Source organism: Pleurodeles waltl, chromosome 7 (assembly GCF_031143425.1).
Source record: "Pleurodeles waltl isolate 20211129_DDA chromosome 7, aPleWal1.hap1.20221129, whole genome shotgun sequence".
Classification (NCBI taxonomy): domain Eukaryota; kingdom Metazoa; phylum Chordata; class Amphibia; order Caudata; family Salamandridae; genus Pleurodeles; species Pleurodeles waltl.
Window position 1 is genome coordinate 16,621,369 of NC_090446.1, and position 12,054 is coordinate 16,633,422.

General features: G+C 47.6%; 1 protein-coding gene across 4 annotated transcripts in view; it reads left to right on the forward strand.

The window, feature by feature from the left end:
* Nucleotides 1-12,054, forward strand: part of LOC138303562 (kell blood group glycoprotein-like) — a 265,259-nt gene that overhangs the window by 172,201 nt on the left and 81,004 nt on the right. For all 4 annotated transcript variants that reach the window (XM_069242815.1, XM_069242817.1, XM_069242818.1 and 1 more), the window contains one exon: nt 563-745. In XM_069242815.1, coding sequence (XP_069098916.1) covers nt 563-745 — 183 coding nt within the window. The remainder of the gene's footprint in view (nt 1-562; nt 746-12,054) is intronic.

The window sequence follows — 12,054 nt, forward strand, 5'->3', positions numbered from 1 at the left end:
CAGATTTATCAATTAGCACTATATTTTAGCCTGAAATGTGATGGCATATCAATTTTTGATGCAAAGACACATTTCACGCTAAAAAGATAGAGAGGAAAACACAATTTACCAGGAAAGCAGCCACTCACATTCTGGTTGTTCACATTGATCTTGTTCCACCATGATGTCATTTTGATGCAAAGGCAGCATAATTACACAATGTGGAATGATGCGAAATTCCAAAATTTGGGGACTTACACAAGCGTTATTTAAATTTCACCCATGTCCACTTCCAGAAAACATTAGTTGCCATACAAAATTCCCACGATCCAGAATGTCAAGTTTTTTTTTAAATGCTGAGAACAGTGCACACTTTTCTTTAGGAACAGCCTTTGTGTCAAAAAACAGAGTTATGGGCTAATTTGCTAGTAAATTCTACCCATTACCAAATACCATAGGCCTCGTTAGAATAAGAGACATAGGTCCTTGAATCAGTTTGTCATAACTAGGTGATGAACTAATCTGAGTTGCTTTTGTATCATTGCAAGGCTCTGACGCACATTTACTCTACTTTGTCTTCTAGGCGCTCCGTGTTTACCTGTCATATCTTCAAAACCTAACAGCGTTCCTTGGAGGAGAGATAAATACTGTGGTAATCCCATCTGTTTTCGCATTTACATCCAAGCTTCTCAATGTGGTTACCCCTCTACCAGAAAGGCAGGAGAGGCAGATGCTGTTTACACCCACCTCAATAGCAGTGCTTCAGGTACGCTGCAAGGCAATGAGGATAACATCTCTTTTTGATTTTATTAGGAGCAGAACATTTCGAGAAGAAACTGGGGCCTCATTTACAAGAATCTGACGCCTCAGCATTGATGCATCACCATTCTTGCACCTGCTGTATATCCTCTAATGATGCTGTGGATGCGCTGAATTTACAATACAGAGCTCCGTGTTGCAAGTTTTCATGGTTGCATAAAAAATTCTGACGCATCTGTTGGTGCTAAAGTGACTCATCGGAACCCCATCAATGCATCAGAACACAGAGATGAGTCCCATTTTACAAGCGCTGTGTCAATCCTTACACCTGGTCTGAGCAGGCATAAGAATTTTGACGTAGTCACGTCGTAGAGTGTAAATTTCCCTGCATCAGTTCTATGTGGCTTTTAACCTGGGAATGTCCACACTGCATACATTCTACCTGGTGCAAGTATAATGTGACGCAGGCCTCTACAAACTGACGCATAGGCCCCAATGCATCAGTTTGTAGATATGGAGCAGTGTGGAGCACAGATTGCGCTGCCACTGGTAAAAAAAAAAAGTGACGCAAGCTCATTGTAAATGAGGCCCTCTGTACATAGTATCTTGGTGCTATACAACGACAAAGGCAACAAAGTGGTAACTTGGAAGAATGATAGTGGTTGGCAAGGAATTGGACAATGATAGTGACTTTACATTTACTATGTCAGAAAAGAAATTCAAATAATACGAAGGCTTTCTCGGGCCCAAGGCCAAAAGACCGCAAGCAGTGCATATCACTCTAGGGGAAGCAGTGTCATCTTAAGGATTTTCCAGGCCATGGGCTAAACCTACTTTAGGGGCCCCTGTTCAGAAATGCTTTCTGTGTTATAGCCAATTTTCTGCTAATTCAAACCCCATGATCCCAAACAATATTGAATAATACATTAAAGGTTGAGATGGAGGAATAAACTGATGAGAGTTAGAGAGAAAGTTCACTTTCCCAGGGGCCTCTTGGAAGATGGGGGGCCCTGGGAAATTGCCCTTTTAGAAATGGGGTCTTTGGTTGGCAGTCATGTTACCCCCTGTCCAAGCAAGGACCCTCACTCTAGTCAGGATAAGGAGAATCACCCTCAGTTAACCCCTGCTCCCCCCCTTGATATCTTGGCATGAGCAGGCAGGCTTAACTTCAGAAGCAATGTGTAAAGTATTTGTACCAACACACACAGTAACTCAGTGAAAACACTGAACAAATGACGCAACACAGGTTTAGAAAAATAGGGAATATTTATCTAAACAAAACAAGACCAAAACGACAAAAATCCAATATACACAAGTCAAGTTATGAATTTTTTAAGAATAAGAGTCTTAAATCCTTTAGAAAACAGTGAGAACACTGTTACCATGAAAAAGTACCTGGGTTGCGTCAAAATAACACCGCACGGACAAGGGTGCATTGGAAAAGGCCAATGCGTCGATTTCTCACTCGCAAGTGAGACCGTGCGTCGTTCCTCCTCCGATCGGGTCGGCGTGCGCCGTTTTTGCTCTCTGCAAGAAAGCTATGCATCGTTCCGGACAGGCACCTCGGGTCCGAGCAGGGTTTGCATTGATTTTCCACACCCAGCGATGTTGCGGCGAAATCCGGTTGCATGGTGTCAAGAAAACGTGATGCATTGAGCTTGCGCCGTTTACAGCAGCCACTGCGGGTGCTGCACTTCGTTTCCCCCAGCCACGTTGGCCAGTGGCACGGCGTTTGTCAGCCGCAAAGTGGGTGGTGTGTCGAAATTTCCCCACACGGAGGCCTTTGCGGGGATTTCTGTCCGTTTCCACCAGCTGCACCTTTCGGGGGCCCTGAGACAGGTTAGGGCACCACTTTGCAGGCAGGACTCTCAACAGAAAGCCCAAGTGCTGGCAGAGAGAAGTCTTTGCTGTCCCTGAGACTTCAACAACAGGAGGCAAGCTCAGATTCAAGCCCTTGGAGATTCTTCACCAGTGGGAAGTCACATAAAAGTCAGTCTTTGTCCTCTCTCTGATAAAAGCAGCCACTGCAGGCCAACACAGCAAAGCACAGTCACAGACAAAGGTGCAGTACTCCTCCTCCAGCTTCTCCAGCTCTTCTCCTTGGCCTAGGTTCCTCTTGGCTTCAGATCTAATCTAATTTCCAGGGGTTTGGGTGCTCTTCTTATACCCATTTCTGCCTTTGAAGTAGGCCCACTTCAAAGAGAAGTCTCTGTTGTTTTCAAGATCCTGCCTTGCCCAGGCCAGGCCCCAGACACACACCAGGGGGTTGGAGACTGCATTGTGTGAGGGCAGGCACAGCCCTTTCAGGTGTGAGTGACCACTACTCCCTCCACTCAGCCCAGATGGCCCATCAGGATATGCAGGCTATACCCCAACTTCCTTTGTATCACTGTCTAGAGGAGAGGTGCAAACAGCTCAACTGTCAAGCTGACCCAGACAGGAAATACACCAACAAGCAGAGTCACAGAAGGGTTTAAGCAAGACAATGCCTACTTTCTAAAAGTGGCATTTTCAAACACACAATCTAAAAGACAACTTCACTAAAAGATGTATTTTTCAATTGTGAGTTCAGAGACCCCAAACTCCACATGTCTATCTGCTCCCAAAGGATATTTAAAGGCAGCCCCCACGTTAACCTATGAAAGAGATAGGCCTTGAAACAGTGAAAAACGAATTTGGCAGTATTTCACTGCCAGGACATACAAAACACATGTGTATATGTCCTACCTTAAACATACACTGCACCCTGCCCATGGGGCTAGCCAGGGCCTACCTTAGGGGTGTCTTACATGTAAGAAAAGGGAAGGTTTAGACCTGGCAAGAGGGTACACTTGCCAAGTTGAATTGGCAGTTAAAACTGCACTCACAGACACTGCAGTGGCAGGTCTGAACCATGTTTACAGAGCTACTAATTTGGATGGCACAACCAGTGCTGCAGGCCCACTAGTAGCATTGGATTTACAGGCTCTGGGCACCTCTAGTGCACTTTACTAGGGACTTACTAGTAAATGAAATATGCCAATCATGGATAAGCCAATGTACACATATAATTTATACAGGGAACACTTACACTTTAGCACTGGTCAGCAGTGGTAAAGTGTCCAGATAAAACAAAAACAGAAAAAACAGAGTCCAGCACATTGAAACAACCTGGGAAGTAGAGGCAAATAGTTGGGGGAGACCATGCCAATGATGCCAAGTCTAACACGTGTCCCCCCCAGCTGAAAGTGGGGACCAACTACCCAACCTCATGGGAGTTCTCATTACTAAGGCTGAAGAATCTGGACAGACCATCAGCATTGGCGTGGTCAGTGCCAGGGCGATGTTCCACTGTAAAGTCCATTCCCTATAGGGAGATGGACCACCTCAACAATTTGGGATTCTCACCCCTCATTTGCATTAACCATCTGAGTGGCCTGTGGTCTGTCTGAACCTGGAAGTGAGTCCCAAACAAGTAGGGTCTTAGCTTGTTCAGTGCCTAGACCGCAGCAAAAGCTTCACATTCAATTGCACTCCACCTACGTTCCCTGAGAAGTAACCTCCTGCTAATGAAGGCTACAGGTTGATCCAGGCCCTCTTCTTTAAGCTGTGAGAGTGCTGCTCCAACACCATGCTATGAGGCGTCTGTTTGCACAAAAATTCCTTGGAATAGTCAGGTGCCTTCAGCAAAGGGGCTGTGCACATGGCAGCCTTTAGGGCATCAAAAGCTGTCTGGCAAGGCTCAGTCCGGATCACATTTCTGGGCTGCTTTTTGGAAGTTAACTTAGTCAAGGGAGCAACAATTGTGCCATACCCCTTGACAATCCTCCTATAGTATCCTGTGAGACCTAAAAAGGCTCTCACTTCAGTCTGGGTCTTAAGGGGCTCCCAAGCCAGAATGGTATCAATCTTTGACTGTAGGGGTGCCACCTGGCCACTTCCCACTTGGTGTCCCAAGTACACCACAGAACCCTACCCTATTTGGCACTTGCTTGCCTTAATAGTGAGGCCTGCCTTCTGCAAGGCCTCCAACACTTTACAGAGGTGTTTCAAGTGTTACTCCCATGTAGAACTAAAAACAGCAATGTCATTCAGGTAGGCGGCACTGAAATCATCCAGTCCAGCCAACATCTGTTGACCAACCTCTGAATGGTGGCAGAGGTCTTCTTCATTCCAAAGGGCATCACCCTAAACTGGTAGTGCCCGTCTAGGGTGGAGAATGCATACCTCTCTTTAGCCCCCTGAGTCAGGGCGATCTGCCAGTTCCCAGAGGTAAGATCAAACGAACATAGGTACTTGGCAACTCCCAACTGGTCAATGAGCTTGTCAGCTCGGGGGATGGGGTGCGCGTCAGTCTAAGTGACCGCATTGAGTACCCGGTAATCCACACAGAACCGGAGTTCTGGAGTGGCACCAGGAGCAACAGGCTTTGGGACCAAAACCACAGGACTGGCCCAAGGACTGCTGGAAAACCCAATAACCCCCAACACTAAAATTTTAGAGACTTCCTCTTTAATGTTAGCCCTTACCCTGTCAGTCACTCTGTAAACTTTGTGTTTAACAGGAGGACTGTCCCCAGTGTCCACATCGTGTGTACACAGGTGTGTGACCCCTGGGATGAGGGAGAACAGTGAGGCGAAGTGACCCAGCATCCGGCGACAGTCCCTCTGCTGCTCTGGGGTTAGGGAGGGGGAGAGGATCACTCCCTCCACAGACCCATCTTTTTCTCCAGCAGACAGGAGGTCAGGAAGAGGTTCACTCTCTTCCTCCACCCCATCATCTGTTGCTCAGAGCATGGACAATTCAGTCCGCTCAAAGTGTGGCTTAAGCCGGTTAATATGCAGGACCCTTAAAGGGTTCCTGGCAGTTTGCAAGTCCACCATGTAGGTGACTTCACTCTTGCGCTCCACCACCTCAAATGGCCCAGACCACTTGTCCTGGAGCACCCTAGGCTCCAATGGCGCCATCACCCACACTTTCTGACCAGGTTGAAACGCGACCAGAGTGGCATTCTGGTTATAGCATCATTTCATGTCTTCTCGGCTTGCTTCCAGGTTCTCCTGGGCGAGACTCCTGAAGTGGACAGTCTGGTTTCTCAGAGCAAGCATGTAGCTGAAAACATCCTGGGGTGGGGGGTGGGGTTTACTAGGGGCTTTCTCTAAACTCTCATTGACCAGACTCAAAGGTCTCCTCACAGGGTGGCCCATTTAACAACTCAAAAGGACTAAAGCCAAGCCCTTTTTGAGGCACCTCACCTCACTGTAAGCAAACAGAAGGCATGGCAAGAGGACGTCCCACTTCTGCCTCAAGGGCTCTGACAGGCCCATTATCATGCCCTTCAAGGTGCAGTTGAATCTCTCAACCAGACATTGCTTTGGGGGTGGTAAGGTGTGGTAAACTTGTATGTTACCCCACACACCTTACACAGAGAATTCATATATGTTGATTTGAAGTTAGTACCCCTATCAGACACCTCCTCCTTGGGTAACCCCATGTGGGTAAAAACCCCCATCAATGGATGGCCCACCACAGGGGCAGTGATCGATCTCAAAGGAATGGCTTCCGTGTACCGGCTGGCATGGTCCACCAAGACCAGGATAAACCTGTTGCCCATGGCTGTCTTGGGATCCAGAGGCCCCACAATGTCAATACCAACCCTCTCAAAGGGGGTACTAACCACTGGGAAAGGTTGGAGGGGAGCATTACATTTCTCCTCACTCTTGCCACTTGACTGACAAGTTGGGCAAGACCTACAATGAGCATCTGAGTGCCTGCGCATTTGGGGCTAATAGAAGTGGGTGACAAGCCGCTCAAAGGTCTTGACCTGCCCCAAATGACCAGCTAAAGGCACGCCATGAGCCAGACCCAGTAGGAAGGCTCTGAAGCACTGGAGTACCCCCAGCACACGGGCTGACCCAGGCTCAGCACCCTTAGGCTTGCTATATAGGAGGACATCCTCCCAGTACATCAAATGTGATCCAGGCTCCTTGCCAGACGCCTGGGGTGCAGCCTGCTGCCGCAAACCCTCCAGAGAAGGGCATGACTTCTGTGCCTCACAGAATCCTTCCCTGGTGGGCCCCCATTCCTGCTGCCACAGTGACAACTCAGAGACCTCACCCAGTTCAGCCACCTGTTCCCCTGTAGGCTCCAGGGCCTCCCCCTCAGGTTCAGCCTCCTCCTGGACCGTGGGAACTTCTGGGGCCGGTTTCCCATGCCCCTGGCCCTTCTTCCTTCTGGCAGACCACTGGGCCACTCTTTCAGGATCCAGGGTCTCCTGATCACCCTGACGGGCTGCCATAGACCGGATAGATACACAGCCCACCCAGGCAGACCCAACATTTCCAAGTGTGACCGGCGTTCCACCTCCTGCCAAGGAGAATCCTCCAGGTCATTGCCAAGCAAACAATCTACAGGCATGGTTGGACTCACAGCTACCTTCAAGGAACCTGAGAACCCCCCAATTCAAATGGAACCTGTGCCACTCTGCACAGGTGCTCTGAGTTGTCCGCTCGAACTACTTGGTGAAGTACACAGGGATTTATCTCCTCTTCAGACACCAGGTGACTCCTCACTGCAGTCACACTGGCTCCTGTTTCTCTCAGAGCTTCCAATCTCTGTCCATTGATGTTCACCCACCGCCTGTACTTCTTAGTGTAATCAGGCACGAGGGTCCTCTGGACCATCTCACTGTCCCCTATTGAGACAAGGGTCATCTCAGCTGGCTCCCACCAACCTAGAACCAACTCCTCCCCAAGCGCTACACTGGCCAAACCCTGTGACTGAGCACCAGTGGGTGCCGGTGTCCACTTGGGACATTTGGGGTCCCCCCTCATGTGACCCTCCTGATCACATGCAAAGCCCTTGTGTGACCCCTTCTCTGAAGGTTTCCCTGTAGAAACTCATGGTTTCTTTTCTACTGGGGGCTGGGATTCTTTACCCTGGGAACTAGGTTGGGGCCCTTTTGAGAACTCCCCCTGTTTACCCTTACCCCCCACTTCTTCTGATGGGGACCCTGCCCACCCTTGGCATGGTCTCCCCCATACCTCTTTTCGACCCTGGTGCTCTCTCAAAGGTCTGCTTCCTGCGCAAGCTTCCTGGGGTCAGTCAGCTTGCTGTCAATTAGGTGCTGGCGCAGCTCTGGAAAACATAAACTGTACAAGTGCTCCCAAGCCATCAGATTGTAAAGCCCCTCATATGTTGTTACCTTACTGCCCTTCACCCAACCATCCAGTGACCTTCAAAAAGAATCAACACATTCCAACCATGTTTGGGATTCCTTCTTCTTATAGGACCTAAACGTGTCCTTATACTGATCAGGGGTGAGACCATACCTAGTGATCAGGGTGTCCTTCAGGATAGGGTAAGTGAGCCCCTGGAGATCCCCTAAGGATGTCAGAGTATCCCTTCCCTCTACCTCGAAGTGCTTCCACAGACCCGTCTCCCCAATGAGCTGCAGGGTCCAGATTCATATGGAGAGCAGACTCATACCCCTTAAACCACAATAGTATGTCATCCTCCCTCTTGTAATCCTTCACAAGGTCCTTAGGAATGTGCACCCTCCTCACAGTCTGCACTGTGTTATTGCTGGCACCATCCCTACTAGACTGGCTCCTCTGATCCAGCTCCCTCAAGCTGAGCTCATGAGCCAACAACAGCATTTTCTCTTCTATGGCCATCCTCATTTTCTCCAACTACAACTGGTGAGCCCTCTCTGCTTGTCTGTCCTGCAACTCTTCAGGAGTCAGACCCTTGGATGACACACTGCTGTTGCCCTGGAGACCCTCTCCCTGGACATGACAGGCCCACCGACTACACCATTGTGGATGGATTGCTCTTCCTCCTCCTCATCATCATCCTCTGTGTGCCCCTCAGCCTCCTTGGCTATTACCCAGGCCCTCAGTGCCTTTTGCAGCTCCTCCTTCCTGGTGGAGCCCTTAATGGGACAAGCAGGGTTTTTGCAGAACTGCCTCAACTGGGCAACGGTATAGCTCTCCAGTTTCCCTAAATCAAAGGCAGCTCCAGCTGATGCAGCTCCAGATTGAGACATGATGAAGAGTTAAAAATGCAAAGTTCCAAAGGCAGAAAACAAGTTCCCAAATGGAATTCAAAAGTTAATCAAGGATTACCACAAAATGGAAGTAGGAAATAAATCTAAAAAAGTGAAAAAAGTAAAAATCACAAAAACAAGTAATATGTGGTCACGTAATGGTCTACACTGAAAGCAGTAGTGCACACTTAATCACTGTATGTCAAGTACAAATACAAGTCCAATCCCACCGCTGTCACCAATGTTAGAAATGGGGTCTTTGGTTGGAAGTCAGGTTACCCCCTGTCCAAGCAAGGACCCTCACTCTAGTCAGGATAAGGAGAATCACCCTCAGTTAACCCCCGTTTGCCCCCTTGGTAGCTTGGCACAAGTAGGCAAGCTTAACTTCAGAAGCAATGTGTGAAGTATTTGTACCAACACACACAGTAACTCAGTGAAAACACTACAAAACTGATACAACACAGGTTTAGAAAAATAGGTACTATTTATCTAAACAAAACAAGACCAAAACAATAAAAATCCAACATACACAAGTCAAGTTATGAATTTTTAAAGAATAAGAGTCTTAAATCCTTGCGTCATTCCCCCTCCGGTCTGGTCGGCGTGCGTCATTTTTCCTTTCCGCAAGACAGCGATGCGTTGATGTGGACAGGCACGTCAGGTCCGGGTAGGCTTTGTGTTTATTTTCCATGCCCAGTGATGTTGCAACAAAATCCGGTCGCACGGTGTCAAGAAAACATGCTGCGTGAAGCTTGCGTCGTTAACAGCAGCCGCTAAGGGTGTTGCGCTTCGTTTCCACAGCCACGTTGCGTCGATCTCCCAGCTGCAATGCAGGTGGAGCATCGATTATAGGTGCGAGGCTGGCAGCGTGCCGTTTTTCTGCCGCGAACCAGGAGGTGTATCGAAAGTTTCGCCGCATGGCGTCTTTGCGTGGATTTCTGTCCTTTTCCATCAGCTGCACCTTTCAGAGGCCCTGAGATAGGTTAGGGGACCACTTGGCAGGCAGGACTCCCAGCAGAAAGTCCAAGTGCTGGCAGAGAGAAGTCTTTGCTATCCTTGAGACTTCAACAACAGGAGGCAAGCTCAGTTTCAAGCCCTTGGAGATTCTTCACCAGTGGGAAGTCACACAAACGTCAGTCTTTGTCCTCTCTCAGGTAGAAGCAGCCACTGCAGGCCAACCCAGCAAAGCACAGTCACAGGCAAAGGTGCAGTACTCCTCCTCCAGCTTCTACAGCTCTTCTCCTTGGCAGAGGTTCCTCTTGGCTTCAGAAGTAATGTAATTTCCAGGGGTGTGGGTGCTCTTCTTATACCCATTTCTGCCTTTGAAGTAGGCCTACTTCAAAGAGAAGTCTCTGTTGTTTTCAAGATCCTGCCTTGCCCAGGCCAGGCCCCAGACACACACCAGGGGGTTGGAGACTGGATTGTGTAAGGGCAGGCACAGCCCTTTCAGGTGTAAGTGACCACTCCTCCCCTCCCCTTAGCCCAGATGGCTCATCAGGATATGCTGGCTACACCCCAGCTCCCTTTGTGTCACTGTCTAGAGGAGAGGTGCAAACAGCCCAACTGTCAAACTGACCCAGACAGGGAATCCACAAACAAGCAGAGTCACAGAAGGGTTTAAGCAAGAAAATGCCTACTTTCTAAAAGTGGCATTTTCAAACACACAATCTAAAAACCAACTTCACTAAAAGATGTATTTTTAAATTGTGAGTTCAGAGACCCCAAAATCCACATGTCTATCTGCTCCCAAAGGGAATCTTCACTTTAATCATATTTAAAGGCAGCCCCTGTGTTAACCTATGAGAGAGATAGGCCTTGCAACAGTGAAAAACAAATTTGGCAGCATTTCTCTGTCAGGACATATAAAACACATTAGTATATGTCCTACCTTAAACATACACTGGACCCTGCCCATGGGGCTACCCAGGGCCTCCCTTAGGGGTGTCTTACATGTAAGAAAAGGGAAGGTTTAGGCCTGGCAAGTGGGTACACTTGACAAGTTGAACTGGCAGTTAAAACTGCACTCACAGACACTGCAGTGGCAGGTCTGAACCATGTTTACAGAGCTACTAATTTGGGTGGCACAACCAGTGCTGCAGGCCCACTCGTAGCATTTGATTTACAGGCATCGGGCACCTCTAGTGCACTTTACTAGGGAGTTACTAGTAAATGAAATATGCCAATCATGGATAAGCCAATGTACACATATAATTTATACAGGGAACACTTACACTTTAGCACTGGTCAGCAGTGGTAAAGTGTCCAGATAAAACAAAAACAGAAAAAACAGAGTCCAGCACACAGAAGCAACATGGGAAGTAGAGACAGAAAGTTAGGGGAGACCATGCCAATGATGCCAAGTCTAACATGCCCACTTTGCCCATGCCTTAAAAAAGTATCTGAGTGGAAGGCAGAATTTGGAGAGATGGGGAGATCAGGGAACATGCCTATGGCTAAGGTACTAAATCATTTTTTATTATGAATGTGATCGGTCTAGCCAGTATTCCAAGATGGAACTTACATATTTATACAAAACAACAATCAACCGTAAATCAGAACTTATTTGATGGGGACATATTTACAAAAAAAGTGATTGGGATCCATGCTCAGCAAGATCTGGTCCAACCCCAATAGAAGATTTCTGAGAAAGCTAGATATATGCTTTACGCATTCATAGGTTTTCATGCAAGAATTTAGTATCATACAAAAAATTAAAGCAATGGTGGATGAAAGTATTTGCAGGCAGCAGACGACACGGTGTTCAGTCTATAGGTGCAGAGTGCGATTTATAGAACTTAAGAGTGAAATTCCTTTTACATGCAAGGCACAACAGTTGTTGTATTATCAGAAAATAGAAATATTGTAACCTGAGATCGGATATTGTTTAAGTTTCAACCAAATGCAGTGAATTAACATGGTCTTCTCCAGGGCAGTGTATACTTAAGTGGATTTAAAAACTATAGTTTTCACAGTGCCTGTAAATGTCACCTAAATTAATAGGATTTCAAGAATCAATACAGCAAGTCATGTAAGAGGGCAGCCTCAATGGCCTTTGCAGTAAATAAATGTTGGAGTCTGAAACAGGGGCATGCAGAAGACACTTGTAGCACTTATCACAAGTAACGCATGGAGACAAGGATTTTGTAAAAATGTTCCACCAAATGATTCCAGAGGAAACCTGAATTGCGTTTTTTAGGTGCTAAGGGCCTCATGTTTTAGTTCAGCCAACAGGTTAGTCCATCACAAACATGACTGATATCCCACCTACCGTATTATGATCCCCATAGGCT